Consider the following 17,269-nt stretch of genomic DNA (forward strand, 5'->3'; position numbering starts at 1 on the left):
AGAGTTTTCCCAATCGAAATCTCAGAGCGAGAGGAAACACGTCCGAACCAGACGGCAAAAAGAAAACAATCTAACAATGGAGTCGATGCCCATGCACAATGGAACCGAAGAGGAGGAGTCACTTGATCCCATGACTCGAAAACACTTCTTTGAAGAAAAACAACTTGTAACACTCTGAGCCCAACACTAGATGGCAAGATAATGCACAGCCTGTATATCTGCAGCTGCACATGCCATTGTTTGTGTGTGTGTGTGTGTGTGTATGTGTATATGTATGTGTATATGTATGTATGTATGTATATATATATATATATATATATATATATATATATATATATATATATATATAGCTGTATCCAGGATATGCCATCCGTTAGTTAACGTCTTTGATTTGGGATTCCTCTTCTCTTACCAGACGGTCCTGGCTGGTGAAGGACCCTCGAGCAATAGAAGAGACAAGCAACTGACTTGTGGTCAGTTAAGTGATTTTATGATATTTTTTTTTTTTGTCCTAGAAGTAGGGAATGGATGAACAGGTCTGTGTCAGTTAGGGGGCTAAGTTGTAGTGAACTATAACTCCAGTCCCGTATTTTCCTCTTGTCTTTCATTGTTTGTCTAATTTATAGTGCTCCCTTGCCCTTCAGCCCCACCATCCCTGCCCTTTCATGCTGTTTTTAACCAGCACCAGCCCCAAGCACGTACCTGGCTAAGCCACACCCCTCTTAGGACGTGGCTGGAGCTCTCACAGTGGGTCCTGGATTCAGGGTCTTCCCCTGGGAGATCCGGTACCTCAGGGAAGTCCCTCCTCCTCCTCTGCTCTCCTTTTTCCTTGGGTCTCTTTTCCTCTAGCAGGTCGTCTTTGGTGGTTCTGCCCTCTTCGTCTTCTTTAGGTCATCCGTCTTCCTCCCACTCTCTGCTCTCAGTGTCTCCTTCCAAGGCCTCTCCATCCTCACGTAGTGTCCACCCTCTCTCCAGTCAGCCCGGGTTATGAGAGTATTCCGGATGAAGCCCAGCTCTCCCAAGTGCCCCTGCGGTACTCTGTACTTGGCCCGGGGAATTCAATGGGAGGGGCACTCTCTGTGTCCTCCCTTTCTCAGTTAGTAATTGGTAATATGAACAAGGTAAAATTCTTTTTCTATTAAAGCAGGTGAAACTAGTGAGTTTATCAGTGTGACATACTCAGACAATAGTGTGTGTATATCACGTTAGGACTTCAGTCACCATGTTATGAAGCAGTTTTTGCCATTGTTCTGTGGAGAATTTCCACAACCCATAGTTTTGAAGGTAGTAATTATAATGTTATATGGGCTAATGTCTCAGACACTTTGTGCAAGATGCAGGCACAGGGAGGATAGAAACTCACTTTAAGGTGTGCTGAATACTCTAAGCACAATCAGATCCTCGCTCTCCTTCTTTGTGCCGCAAGGACATACACCTACACTGAGCTCAGAGACTCACAGCTGTACAAATCAGGGACCAGTTCATGCTTCAAGAGGGGTCGAGCTCTTCCTTATGTCATAACTGTAGATTGTGGTGAGGGAAGATCTACAGAATGAGCATAGACAGAGGGCAGCAATTAAAAAGATATGCACGAGAAGAATAAGAATGCTGAAACAATCCTTCCCCAAGACTGCGCTCTGCCACACCACTGCTCAAGATGCGCCCCTCTATAGCCAAAATGGCCAATGAAAAGCTGAACTTAATCTAGGAGAGTGACAGTGAGGGCTGGAAACAGATGCGGTCACCTACATGGCAATACTCTTTGTCGATGAAGTAACAAAAAAAGACACAGGTGAGAAGAAGAGTTGTTTATTCCTGTCTCCAAAGCACTCCTCAGAATCGGAGAGTGAAGGCTTCAGCATTCTAAACTGTCAATATAGAATAAGCCAAGGATAAGTAAGAGGGGAAAAGGGATATACCATTTAAAAGTATGTGTATAGGTGTGTATTGGGGTGGGGGGAAGGTTGTGTGTGTGTATATATATATATATACACATATATATACACATATAAATATACACACATACATACATATATATATATATATATATATATATTGGATTGTTGTGTTGGAAATTGAATTACTGGTTGAGGAGGGTGAAACTCTACTCAAAAAGCAACCACAATCTTTGTCAGGGTGAAAGACAAGCAAACCCCAAATTAACCTGAGCTTAGTCCGCTGGTCGCTTGACACAAAAGCACTCATGCTTAACTTAGAGGCAATGTGTAAAATATGTATGCAGCACTCAAAACAGTAATAAAGTTAAAACACAATACAAGAAAAATGCCATACCAATTTAGAAAAATAGAGTATAATTTCATAAAACTAATTGACACCCAAATTTCAAAATCCCATCAGTAGAAGCGGATATATGCAAATTTATAAATTTCAGTTTGGAAAAGTGCCTGAAAACACAAAGCTCCACTCACAGCTTTCTAGTCGTGCGAGACTGGGTGCAAGTCACAACTTCAGTCCTATTTCCATGGAGCACGGGAAGGCTACAGGAACCAGGTGAGTCCTGCTAAAAGAGTTATCTTCAAAAATCCAGTGTGATGACTTCTGTTTGTGGTGGAAAGAGCTGCGAGGAGCAGGGATGGCATCGCAGATGGTTGTCGAGGTAGTGCAAAGAGCACGCCAGGTGTTACAGATGGTTGCAGACAGTTGTTGCTGGAGCTTTGGTTTTGGGGTCCCCGTGGGCTGTGGATGCTGTAGCACGAAGTGCAGATCTTACACTGCCAGGTGTCAAGGGTGGTCACTGTGGCACAAAGAGTCAGATTCACTGGAGCTTCGTATTGGCGAGCAGCAGGATCCTGGCGTGAACAGGCTCATTTGTGGATGCAAAGAACCCACAACTGCAGGATTTCTCTTTCTTTAAAGAAAGAGCTCAACTGAGGCTACACAAAGGCTCCAGGACTTGAGGGGCAGCTCTTGGGGTCAGTAACACACTCCAGCAGAGTCCAGCTAGCCTCAGGCAGGTGGTCAGCTCGGCAGTACATATGGATCTTGTTATCTCCCGGTAGCTCAGAACAGGATGTCAGACAGCTGACCATTGGAGTCACTTCAACTTAGGACGAAGGGTGCAGATCCAGTCTTCCTTCTCAGCAAACAAGGCAGCAGATTAACAGGGCAGTACAGTAGCAGTCTTTCTGCCAGTAAAACAGTACACCAGTCCTTCTTCTGTAGTATCCACAGGCCTAGAGTTGTACTCAAGAGTTGGGTCTGAGGATCCACTATTTATACCTGGTGGACACTTTGAGGTTTTCTTTAGGAGACGTTTCTAAAGAATTCCCTTTAGAGTTCTTGAAGTGTGCTTCCGCCCCTATCCTGGCTTCAAGCAGGCAGCATGAACAATATGGTATGCAGAGCACAGCACAGCTGCAGTAGGGCTGTGCCCAGCTCCTCTCCCCACCCTAGCAGTTGTTGCCCCCCAGGGCACACCTAATCCTCTATTGTGGGGCTGTCTGGGAGGAATAAACCAAGTCCAACTGCCAAAAACACCCAGTCATGTGCCCAAGGAACATGCTGCAAGCACCAAATAGGGTACGCAAATGCCAACTTCCTAAAAGTGGCATTTTCAAATTGTAACTCAAAAAGCAACCTTACCATTAAAGAAAATTTTACATTAGAGTTCCATAGGCACCAAAGTTGTCATTCCTATCTGCTCCCAATTGAAAGCTACTACTTATTAAGTGTCATAAGGGAACCTGATGCTATCCTATTGGAGAGGTAGGCTTCACAGTAGTGTTAAACAGTTTTAAGGGTTTTTCACTACCAGGACATGTAAAACTTAGAAGTACATGCCCAACATTTCAAATACACTGCACCGTGCAATCTGGGCTGTGTAGGGCCTACCCTAGGGGCCACCTGTATGTATTACAAAGCAACGTTTGAGCCTAGCAAGAGATTTATCTTGCCAGATCAAAATGGCATCTTAAAACCGCGTACACAGACATGTTTAAAAGGCTACCTAACTGGGTGGCATAAGTAGTGCTGCAGGCCCATTAGTAGCATTTAAACTGCAGGTAGTGGGTACATATGGCACACCACTTTACTAGCTATGTATACGAATTAAATGTGCCTATCGGGTGTAAGGCCAATTTCACAATGTTAAAGGAGAGAGCACAAGCAGTGGTTAGCAGTGTTAAAGAGTGCAGGGTTCAGAAAATGGGATGGTGAAGGCAAAATGTTTTGGGATGATCCTGCAGACAGAGCCAAGTCACTCACTCACTCACTCACTCACACACACACACACACACACACACACACACACACACACACCCTCCCCCCCAAAAAAAGGTTACAGGGACATTATAGTTAGGTTCTGAATATACACATACAAAACCATAGAAATTCACCTGATTTCATTATCTAAAGTAATTAGATATGTGATCAATAATTTTACTGCAGATGTTATAGTGACTTTATCAATGATGTTATCAAAGATGTCCTGAGTGCTGTAATTTGTAGGGTAATTAGCAGTGCATGGAGAGATCATGGGTTATAGTTACCTCAAGGCACAAGTTATAGTTACTTTACATATCTAACTGTAACAGATGAATTTTTATGTTTATGTGTAAATTCAGAACCTAACTATAACGTCCGTGTAACATTTGTTTTTTGCAGTGAATTTCTATGTTTTTTAAACTATTTCCTAATTATAACATCCCTGTAACATTTTTTTTTTTAATATAAATTCATTTTCATCACTATATGTTCATCCAACCACCGCTGCACGCGGCCTTTGGCCATGCGCAGCAGTGGTTGGCCTGAAGCCTGGCCCGAGCCCATGTCCCTATAATCACCCAACCTTGCACCGTGCACGGCCTTCGTCCGTGCACAGCAGGGGTTGCCCACAAGACCTGGTTTGCAAGCCAGTCCCTGCGGCCAACCCCCCCTAACCATTCTACTCTGCACATGGCAGTTTGGCTGTACACGGCATGAGTTGGATGCTGCCTATTTCTGTGGGTGTGAGAATAGGTATAAGAGGCTGTATATGGGGATGAGAGTCGCTGTGAGAGTCTGTCTGGGTGTGAGAGTGCATGCATCAGTGTCTTACTGGCTGCGCTAGTGTCTGCGCTGGTCTGTGATTTGGTGCATGAGGATGTCAGTAAGTCTATGAGTGTGGGTGTGAGGGTCTGAGTGGGTGCATGAGGGTCTGTGAGTGGATCCATAAAGGTCTGAATTGGTCTGTGAGTAGGAAAAAGTTTAAAAGAAAGAGAGAGAAAGAGGGAGCTAGAGAGTTTTTTAGGCTTTGATAGATTATATACTTTGAATGAGATATTTCTCCACAAATTGAAAAGAAAAATGTATTTGTAATTTAAAAACAGTGAGATAACCTTTCAATATGAGCCTTAAATATTTCCAGTTGAAGAAATGACCAGGGATAGAGATACACCTGGACCTTTTTAAATATATATATATATATATTCACCCTTCATGGGCTATCTGGCACCATGGGGGGGAGTCTCAAGGCATTCCGTGGTCCCTGAACATTTTTGAAATGTATTTTATTATATGCAGTTTACAGCCTGTCTGGGACCACGGGGAGCCTTATGCCTCCCATGAGGTCCCACTGCTCCAGCAAACAGGCAGCTGCTTTCATCAGTGGCTCCTCGAGGGGATGGGGGGGGCCACGTGGCCTCCCCTCCAACGTGCACAGCCTTAGGGAGGTGGTGCTCCCCTGGGCTAAGGGGGTTGGAAACTGACCCCCTTTCTAATTTTTTCAGGTTGCCACAGGGAGGTGGTGGGCCCCGGGGGCACTTCATGGCCCCCCGCACACAATCAGATGAATGCCCCAGGGAGGTGGTGGCCCCTAGGGCTGTGGGGGAGGCTGTTGGGCCTCCCCACACAATCACAGCATTTTGTCCAGGGAGGTGGTGGTCCCCAGGGCACGAGGGCTACAGGCCCCCCCTATACATCACAGAAATCGCCCGCGGAAGGTAGTGGTCCCTGGGGGTGTGGGGTGAAGGCCCCCCCCACATTCAAAATTATGAATGCCCCAGGACCTGGTCCACCTGGGGGCTTATTAAAAAACAAGCACAGAAGCCTGCGCTTCTTTTTGAAAAAATCTTTTTGCTGCGAATATCGAGACTCTGCAGCAAAACAAATAAAAATAAATACTTTTTTGCTCTGGTGCTGGGGTCCCTCTGGGACCCCACCACCAGAGCTAAGAGGTCAGGGTGACTGACCTGGCCCCTTTTCTTATTTTTTTTGTTGCATTTTGTCTGGTACTTAGCTGAAGCAGAGTCCCAAGATGGCTGCCAATACTTCCTGGTTTCAAGTGTTGGAAGCCAATCAGAAGCTCATCTTTTTTTGTGAATACTTTGCGGCAAGAGACATACAAATTTGGATTTAACTATTTTTTTTCAAAAACTACTGAACAGATTTATACCAAGTAAGAGAAAGCACAATCTGTGTACTGAAAGCTAGCTATTGCCAAATTTGGTGTATTTCATTCCAGTAGTTGGGCAGTAGACGTGTCTAAAGGTCCTATGGTAATTAACATGGGAAACTCAACTTTTTTCACCCTCCTTTTTCTCTGTCCCCGTTAGACAGAGCACCGCCACTAGGTTTTATTTATATATTTATATATTTTATATATATATATATATATATATATATATATATATATATATATATATATAAAACCATACCTCAAGGAATTCAAAGTTACATTAATTATAACCAGATTTAATTCATTAAATGGCCAGTGCCTTTTGGAGCGATTTTCTGATGCTTCATCAGGGTCACTTCTCGTACACCTTTAAATTCATACAAATGAGGTAAGAAAAAGTAAATTCACCTTAATTATTCTATTAACTTTTCAAATATTTTATAAAATAAATATATGTACAATATTGCGCCTTTCCTCATTTCTTTACTCAATACCTTTTCTAGTGATATTCAGCACTATTAATGACCAAACGTCCTCTTATGCCCTTATCATTCTTTTTGTATGGGTCCAGTGACTGGGGTGTATTCAGTTCCATGTTAACAAAGCAAGAGGGTGCTCTGCATAATTGATCTAGGTTGTTTTAATAAAGTGGGCTAATGTCAATGCAGTAGATTCACTTAGATCCCCCCGATGCATATCGAAGTCACCTAGATGCTGTTTTTGTGGCAGAAATAATTCCAGCAGCTAAGTTCATTAGCTGTTAAATGAATAATGCACTTTCACCTTCAGGGAGGTGGAATCATGGGGTTCTTATCTGCCGTTATTACTCTGATGGACAGAGACTGGAAGATGTGGAACGGATGCATTTTCCGAGATTCGCATTGAATGGATTATCTTTATTAAAGCAACGCCCACCTAGCTTTATGATTCTGACGTTTTATAGAGCCCATTGGTAAGAGGGGTGCCAGAACCGGCTGAGAGGAGTCAGTAAGGCAGGTTTCTGCCAGAAACACTAGGTTAAGATTTTCAGCAGTAGTCAGATCAGTGATTTCTAGGCGACTTTTGGCTGCAGATTTCAATTATGAAGGGAGCATTCGAAGGAGGAATGTACCTTTTTTTTTTTTTTTTTTTTTTTTTAATCATAGCGACTGTGTCAATCAGTATTTGTATAATGTTGCAAGTCTTGATTTAGAACGGTTATGATGAGAATTCTTAGTTACCCGCAATTGATGCAATCGCTGGGATAGATAGGTGACAAGATTCAGAGCTGTACGATACGATATGTTTAAGTAGTTTATGTCCTGGGTAAAGTATGCAAGGATCTAATCAGGCGAGGTTCTATGTTATTTCATGGGACTGACTTAAGCTGAATTCTAACAAGGAAGAGACAGGCGAAATAGTGAATATGGGATTTGAACATTCATTTCACGGGATTTATATATATCTGTTGGTGTGAGGGCGAAGGTATCAATTTTACCCACAAGAAATGTTATGTCCTGGTCTGTGTGGGGTGAGGTTCATTTATAGTCATTATAGACAGTGCAGCATATATAGACAATGCTATTTGGAGTTCTTTCGCTCTCAGATTTTGAAATTGGAGTAAGAGATAAAATGTTAATATGGAATTGTATTGTTTTGCTCACTGGGAGATTCTTTTTGAGCTGCGAGGTTATAAGTCTTGGAACAGTGGTCATTAGGCTGAAGACGTAATAGGAGTACTCCATAAATTGTGTTTGAGGTCTGCAAGTCATCACGTGCTAGTTTGACCTGAGATAGGAGAACTTAACCACTAGTCCACAAGTCCCAGCTGCCTTTGAGATTCTGGTGATGACTGTCACAAGTACATTTCAGTATTTGGTGAAAATACAAGAGATCCTCAATCATTTGTAGGTGCTGTTTTGCCCCGACAGATTCCATTCTTCTTTTGTTTTGTGGCAATTGACCTATCAATAGGACAAAGCATCATTTTAAGATAATTACGTTTAATAACGCCATTCAACACTGTTGAACACTTCATTCATTTGCTACACCTTAAACCAATGGGACGTTCAAGGGTACCAAGTGCCTGGATCCAATGTCAGCTTTCTGGTCATTCCACAGTAGTATCCAGCCCACCCTACGTTTGAGCACTTGAAGTATGTTTTTTTTGGAGTCTTCCATCATTCTTTATTGTCACTCATTTTTTTAAACTCCTTTGTAGCTCTGCTCCTTTGCTGAGAGCTTTCAAAGAAATACGCAGATCAATGAGACACAGGTCGTCCTCATGCTTGGGTGGGAGAAAAAGAAGGCCAGGAGGCACTGAGCATGCTTCTCAGGACTTGCTTTTGGAAGTTCATAATTGCACAGGTTGAAATTGGCTAAAAATCAAAGCAGACAAAACTGAGATCTCATTGGTTGGAGGAAATAAGTAACTTTGCCCTGCTTCCTCTAGCCTCTGAAATGGACACGTGACCTTTCCCAGTAACTTGTGATTTGAGTTTCCTCTCACTGATTTCACAGATCAAGCAGCCACTTATTAGTTTTTTAGTTAGCCATCTATTAAAAGTCAAATCTACTGATGATGGCCTTAAAAAGGCTATCAGCAAAGCATTCAACGCTACTGCCTGGAAAACAAATACAGTTGGCATGCAGCAAAAACCCTTCCCTGGTATCAAAAGGGTGAAAAATGGAGTACCTGCCAGCGGTAGCACTCTTTTTGCCAATGCCTTCTTCAATCACCATGTTATTGGTGAAGTAGTAAGATTGGTTATTCCTTTTCTGTAGTGATCCCTCATCTTTATACTGAACCTACAAATTTGAAAACCTTCGTCTTCCCTTGGTGAAAGCAGGCCTCTTGTTTTCTGGTCTCACAGTTCCAATAAACGTATGGGTGAATGTATGCTTCTTTAAGAGAAATAATACATTACAACACTATGGAATGTCGTTTCATTCTCATTCCAATCTGGCAAGAATAGGCCATTAGCATGGATTAAGGGGAACAGCATGTACAAATATGGTAATTATTGATGAGGAATGCTCAAATCTTGGTTACAGTGCATCAAAGCAAAGTTGGGATCCCATCATCAGCTATAATCAATATCACTTTCAGTGTGGATTAGGTCAAATACCGAAATTTTGGTTTGGGACTTACTGGTGCGATATTAACATTATTTGAAGTTTCTCTATATGTAATGTTATGGAGACGTTTAATACCTAGGTTGGGCAACCCGGTCTTAGCTTAGTTCACAGCTTGTGCCTTTGTTTACTTTTATACACATTTTTATTCATATTTCAGTGAGCCTGCTTTTCGCATTTGTTTTTACATATTTTATCAGCTGCGTCTTTTAGGATGGCAAAGTTCACGATGCACATTTAATCAGACTCGTACCACATGTAATCTGTACTCCTTGACCAAGGCTGGTGCATACAGTACATGATATACTAACTTGTGTTGCCAGCTTCTATCTCTGAAACACAGCATTACATCTGAACTGTTGTCCACACAATGTATGGGTCATTATATAAACAACACTTAGGCCCAGGAAGGGTAGAATGCATTCTGGTCATGATCAACTGGGACGCATACTATACGACAGACACCTTTGCTGACATTCACTTATGAGATTCCTGAGAGGATTACCATACACAAAAGGTGGATCCCTTCTATTCGATTCAGGTATAGGAGTAGGGCTAACCCCTTAGGTCGGACCAAGCAGAGGGTTACAACTTTTATGCTGTCAGGTTCAGACACAGGGTTTGGTGAGAACTTCTACACTATCTATATGTATACACAGTATGTTGGGATTGTTCATGAGCTTCACTTTAACTGTAATGTTGGTTTCCTTGCTTTGTTTCATCTGCCTAATTATCGCAGTATGTGCTTTTTATACCCGGAAGTGATTGCTTCAATAAGCGCATTGAAATCCACTTTGCATTTTGTGTCTTGCCTTAGCATGTGTGAGTAACTGAGTGAAAGGGGTACGATCTGTTGACACGACTTCCCTGAGGAGTCAGTGTGTCATGTCGAGGTTGTCGTTATCACCTTTTACCCAGACAGGTTTGGCAGTGTGGTTGAGGCACTGTGAGCTAGCCAGGTGTATGGCCGATAGCTTCCAAATGGTGCGGTTGCACTCAGTCTCCCACGCTCTATGGTGCTGCTGGCCTGGACATGCAGTCCTATCATCAAAGTAGGAACTGCATAACAGTAAAAGCTATTCAACATTTAAGTAACAGACATACATAGATGTTTTTCACAAGTAGAAGAAAGTGTTTTAGATAAAAAAGAACACACATACTCCGTTAGGGACAACAGGGCAAGCAGGGACTCATGGGCCTCAACCTTGGGGTGTAGTGAATCCTAGTTTGTTTTAATAGGAAACAGAAGTTAGCTTAGCCTTTGGCTTGCAGACTTCTGCCCCCGTCACCTAGTGACTTTTACCCTATTTAGCTTGCTCTGTTTTAGCGCATTTAATTAACTCTTAAGATGGCTGCCTTGTTTTTAGTTAGGCCCATGTTGTAGTTTTGCTTTATCAGTGCCACCGCACTAAGGGGTCAATATCAAGCGCCAAAGATAAACAAGCCTTAGGTGTTCATATTACTTTCCCTCTTCATGCCTTTGAGGGAATTGCTTATATAAATTACCGTCCCAAGCATGTCTTGTTATCTATTGTTTGGGAACAGACCTACGTCAGGGGTCGAAGCAGATCTGTATAAATACTCCTCACTAAAACAGATAGCCAGAGGGATTCCGACCAGATGCCATCGCTGCTATCGATGCCGCACGTCGCCTTGACACTGGCACAGTCTTCGTGTCCCTACGGAGTCTGAGCTAGAGACCTCATTCCAAGATAACAAGGGTTGGGAGCGGGGGGGGGAGGGTTCTTCTCATGGACATGGCATTGGCATATTAGGTTTAACACACCTAGATCTCGTTTAGGTTAGAGATTAGGTACATGACATTAGGGTATTAGGACATATTTCATATCATTGCAAGATGGTGTGGGGTCTTTGAATGAATGACTCTTGTGATTACCATTCTGTTTCTTGCACTGTTCATTATCCTAATCATTGCAGCCCATGCAACTTATCGCAGATTTCTGTTTTGTTAAATAAAACCTATTGAAACCTTACTGCACTTTCTTCATTGCCTATATTTGATTGAGACATGTTGTTCATGTTAGAAAGGGGTAATCTCTGTTTAACCATGACACTCCCTGAGATGTCACACTCTTGAGTCAATGCGCAAAGGCTGCCACAAATCACCTTTTGCTGTTTGGGTTTTTGGCGAAGTGCTGCTTGTGAGCTGGGAGGGTTGGGACAACAGTTGTGACTTGTTGTAGGACTGGCATAGTCACCTACAAACATAAGTACGTTCATCCTTGAACCAGCAGTCTTGCCTACAGCAAGAGTTAAACTACGACAGGGGGCTGGGGTCATTTGCATTTGATTGCCCAAGACCCGTCCTGCAACAGCTCTGCAAACTTGGTCAATTACAACCCCTTCAGCATTTGACACTCAGTGGTATAAATAGCAAGGAGTCACATTCAGACTAATAAGGGCACACATGGTGCACCCATTCAGGTCCAGGACAAGGCCCCAACTCATGTCAGGGTACAGGCCTAGGCCCTCACCCACGCACTGGATCAGCGTGAAGCTGGGGACAAAATCAAAAGACAGGATACAAGATACTAACAATATGGTACTCACAGCAGGGGACCACAACTATACACCATCCACCAGACATTAGTGTCCCAATATACATACACACGCACATTTTAGAAATCAAGAGTTCTCTTTAGGATTCTGCATTTGTAATGGAAAGGTCAAGTCTCCAAGGGGCATGCTATCAGTGTTGAAAATAATCCCAAGGCTATTTGCTTTCTTAAATATACATGCGTGCAAACTACCGCTCGATTAAAGCCATATACCCTAGAGCAATGGCCTCCATGGCATGAGAATCAGCTCTGCTGGTCTGAGGATTGGATGGAGTCAAGCTGTTAGAGAAGAGCCAGCAGTAGGGGTCAAGACATGCACAAAATGGAAAAGCGAGAGGAAAACTCAAACATATGAACTATGGTGGGAAAGGGGAAATACGTGCCGCTAAATAACACAAGGTTGTTACCCTGGGGAACTAAAGAAAAGTTCATTTAGCTAAGATATCAAACAAGATACACTGACAAAACTCACTCTGAAAAGCTAACAGGCTAGAAGCGTTTTATTATCAGAGTTAAAAAAAATAAAAAACAGTAACGCTGTCATTTTAAGTGACTGCAGGAATAGCTCAGGCAGACCTACTTGCCATTATTGGAACGCGTCCACAAAACATACAAACAGCAAAACAGATTTCCTTATCGCTGTGACCCACATTCGGCCAGTTAATGCAAAACAAATGTAAAGCTTAAAAAAATATCAAGAGACAGATGTACAAGATACTGAGCTTCCCGTGCTGTACACCAACACTGCGAGAAAAAAAACACAATATTTCACTCAACAGGTGTCTGGTGACGACTCCAAAAGGACACAATCGGTGGAAACGCAATAATAGCATAGCACAGGTATTTCTTTGATTTCAGTTAATAGTTTGCTTTCTCAGATGTGTGGTTTAATAAACTGTTTTCACCTTTCAATGTAGCATAATGGGTGTTGTTGTGACCTGATGATCGACTAAAGGCGAGTTGTGCTTATTATGGTTGAAGACATTCTGCAGGCAGCGAAGTGATCGTAGAAAAGCGCCGGTACAAAAAACAAGAAAAGCTACAATCTCTTAGCCATACCTTTCCTGCTTCATTTGCTAATGAAGAAAAGAATAGTTTGACAATCGCATAAACTGTCGTAGGGAATTTAAAATCAATACTAATGAAAAAATCAATAATATTCCTGCTGGAATATTGTGTACAAAAATGGAGAGGGCGTCCATGCTGAAAAGTGCAAACATCCGACACAGCTGTTGCAACAAATGGTTCATTTTTTGGTAAATAAATACAAACTCAAATTCTTCACGTAAATTAAACAAGAAAAGCCACACCAGTTCAATTCAGTGTATCCGGAAAAAGTTGCATTCAACTCGGACTAAAACAAATGTTATCCCCCTCCACAAAAACCCTGAAAGCGAGCCTAATGTCTCTCGAGTAAACAGTAATGGAAAGCATGCAGCACAGTTAACGTTTCTTTAATGTATAACAGTCCGGGATGTTCCCACAGCTTGCTCAAGTACACAGGGATACGCTCAGAAGATGGATTACAGTTTCAGGGGAATAACAGGCCAGTATTTGGGCTTCTTTTTATCACAGTTCCTGTCAAAATTGAGCTGCATTGCAGTTTCCATGCCTTGAATTTTTGCAGCATCCTCGCCGTAGAGCTTCTTCATTTCGGCCACTCTCCGCTCCCCGGGCCTCTCTGTTGGGGGCTGCACCGACCGCTTTGTGTTAAAGTGAAGATCGTGGTCGGCTGCTACGTACATCTCGTGGTTCTCATCGTCGATCTGCTGCTGTTTACCTGAACATCAAGCAAACGACACACTGTGAGAAAAGGCGGGAAATCCCCACAGGTACAAAAACACCAAAACTCAACAGAAATGAATGCATAATCAGAAGAAAAAAAAATGAAACAACGCAACTTTTAATTGGAGATTCACGATTTAATGCAAGGACACCTCTGAAAGTAATTAACAGTATACAAAACAGTACACTAGGAAACTTGGAGCCAAAGTATGCGGATTAAAGGTACAGAGAACTGTTGTCACGTTTCTAAAATGGAAGCTGACAATATGTCGAGATTGACAAAGCTGTGTTACCACCTCTTAATAAACCTTGCAGTCTCAGCGCTCCTTCATTTCGTTTTCAATATATATATGATTTAAATATGGAACTGCTAATACCAGGTGTACAGGGAGTGCAGAATTATTAGGCAAATGAGTATTTTGACCACATCATCCTCTTTATGCATGTTGTCTTACTCCAAGCTGTATAGGCTCGAAAGCCTACTACCAATTAAGCATATTAGGTGATGTGCATCTCTGTAATGAGAAGGGGTGTGGTCTAATGACATCAACACCCTATATCAGGTGTGCATAATTATTAGGCAACTTCCTTTCCTTTGGCAAAATGGGTCAAAAGAAGGACTTGACAGGCTCAGAAAAGTCAAAAATAGTGAGATATCTTGCAGAGGGATGCAGCACTCTTAAAATTGCAAAGCTTCTGAAGCGTGATCATCGAACAATCAAGCGTTTCATTCAAAATAGTCAACAGGGTCGCAAGAAGCGTGTGGAAAAACCAAGGCGCAAAATAACTGCCCATGAACTGAGAAAAGTCAAGCGTGCAGCTGCCACGATGCCACTTGCCACCAGTTTGGCCATATTTCAGAGCTGCAACATCACTGGAGTGCCCAAAAGCACAAGGTGTGCAATACTCAGAGACATGGCCAAGGTAAAAAAGGCTGAAAGACGACCACCACTGAACAAGACACACAAGCTGAAACGTCAAGACTGGGCCAAGAAATATCTCAAGACTGATTTTTCTAAGGTTTTATGGACTGATGAAATGAGAGTGAGTCTTGATGGGCCAGATGGATGGGCCCGTGGCTGGATTGGTAAAGGGCAGAGAGCTCCAGTCCGACTCAGACGCCAGCAAGGTAGAGGTGGAGTACTGGTTTGGGCTGGTATCATCAAAGATGAGCTTGTGGGGCCTTTTCGGGTTGAGGATGGAGTCAAGCTCAACTCCCAGTCCTACTGCCAGTTCCTGGAAGACACCTTCTTCAAGCAGTGGTACAGGAAGAAGTCTGCATCCTTCAAGAAAAACATGATTTTCATGCAGGACAATGCTCCATCACACGCGTCCAAGTACTCCACAGCGTGGCTGGCAAGAAAGGGTATATAAGAAGGAAATCTAATGACATGGCCTCCTTGTTCACCTGATCTGAACCCCATTGAGAACCTGTGGTCCATCATCAAATGTGAGATTTACAAGGAGGGAAAACAGTACACCTCTCTGAACAGTGTCTGGGAGGCTGTGGTTGCTGCTGCACGCAATGTTGATGGTGAACAGATCAAAACACTGACAGAATCCATGGATGGCAGGCTTTTGAGTGTCCTTGCAAAGAAAGGTGGCTATATTGGTCACTGATTTGTTTTTGTTTTGTTTTTGAATGTCAGAAATGTATATTTGTGAATGTTGAGATGTTATATTGGTTTCACTGGTAATAATAAATAATTGAAATGGGTATATATTTTTTTTTGTTAAGTTGCCTAATAATTATGCACAGTAATAGTCACCTGCACACACAGATATCCCCCTAACATAGCTAAAACTAAAAACAAACTAAAAACTACTTCCAAAAATATTCAGCTTTGATATTAATGAGTTATTTGGGTTCTTTGAGAACATGGTTGTTGTTCAATAATAAAATTAATCCTCAAAAATACAACTTGCCTAATAATTCTGCACTCCCTGTAGAGCCTTGTTTCTCAATTCACTAATACACAGAGTGCAGCAACCAGGTCTACTTATGACGGTTTTTTATGCCTGAAAACCTGTCCCTGATCGAGCAATGGATGTAACCAGCTTTCCCCTAATGCAACTATCAAAAACAAAATTCTTAGTACTTTACACCGAAGACACCCCCTACTTACACGTACATCTCTAAATATATCAAGCAATGCCCTGGTGATGTCCCTTTATGCTGAATTCCTGGACTTACTTCTCGTTGGTCACATGAGGGTACAGAAAGATGCAGCCATACAAAATAAGTCTGCTCTGTGGCATCATCTACTCTGCTTCCACCTAGAAGACCATTGCCCAGTAGTGAAACCCTCCCCCCGTACTTACATTCCCTAGTTAGAGCAAAGCTACTATGGCTGTTCTTCTAAAGTCTATGATCTAAATAAGATCTATGATCCTACAAAACAATCATTACTAAAATAGCTGTTTCAGAGTTCCTAATGGTGTAATTTTACAGTACACTAGCCAAAAACCTAACTAGGGAACAGAAACATACACATGAAGACGGACTATCTGCAAGGCTTCCTGATTACACACCATTTATTACTGACATTCCAACATAATTATTTTTCTGTTAAGAAACAGGACTTAAACATGATTTGGTTTTGCATAAAAAGAACTCAAAGGATGTGGTGAACTGTCATTCGCTGTACCTTATACTGTAAATTGTTGGTAACAATTTCAGTGAAGGAAAATTGGTACTGCCAACAAAGTATAATTTTGTTTTATCCATTATTTTGACGTAAATAACAAAGGACATTCTAGTGCCAAGGTTTGCAGTACTTGATCCAATATACAGTCCACCTAAAGTCCCCGATTGATAAAAGTACTTAAAATATTCTGTCATACAGTTTGTAGACATAAGATTCTGTCTCGGTCAGCATTGTCACTACAATACTGAAGCAGTTCCTATTTTTGGGATTCAATTTTTAGATATTTTATTTCCTTTTAAACACAAAGCAAACATGGTGCTTCATTATTCTCGCAGTTACAATCTCTACAATGTAGATTTGCCAAAAACGCAAATAAACCGGGAAATACCACAAGGAAGTTAAATCCATCAATGTGTTCGTGACAGCTGAGAATTCATTCCAAGGCCCCTTTTACAGTCCATTCACATTCCTCAATTAGTTTGGAGTTTTAACTGGTACACACATGCTTCACACTCCTTCAATTTCAAGTAAAGAATAGTTTATTTTCGTTAAAAAAAAACCTGTAAAATGTATTGGAAATACAAGTATTTTGTTATAAACAAATAAGTATAACAATTAGGTTTACATCATGCATTGATACTATGACACTAGAAAGTATGCTATGCAAACATTTATCTACATCTTTAAGAAACCAGTTTTTTAGCTGGAACAAAAGTTAACTTGCTCAAATCGCTGCACCGAGTGTCCCT

General features: G+C 41.9%; 1 protein-coding gene across 3 annotated transcripts in view; it reads right to left on the reverse strand.

Moving 5' to 3' along the window:
- Positions 1-12,561: 12,561 nt before the first annotated feature.
- Positions 12,562-17,269, reverse strand: part of GEMIN8 (gem nuclear organelle associated protein 8) — a 202,932-nt gene continuing 198,224 nt past the window's right edge. For all 3 annotated transcript variants that reach the window (XM_069204728.1, XM_069204727.1, XM_069204729.1), the window contains exon 5: positions 12,562-13,867. In XM_069204728.1, coding sequence (XP_069060829.1) covers positions 13,611-13,867 — 257 coding nt within the window. In that variant the 3' untranslated portion in view covers positions 12,562-13,610. The remainder of the gene's footprint in view (positions 13,868-17,269) is intronic.

The sequence above is a fragment of the Pleurodeles waltl genome, chromosome 8 (assembly GCF_031143425.1).
Source record: "Pleurodeles waltl isolate 20211129_DDA chromosome 8, aPleWal1.hap1.20221129, whole genome shotgun sequence".
NCBI classification, from domain to species: domain Eukaryota; kingdom Metazoa; phylum Chordata; class Amphibia; order Caudata; family Salamandridae; genus Pleurodeles; species Pleurodeles waltl.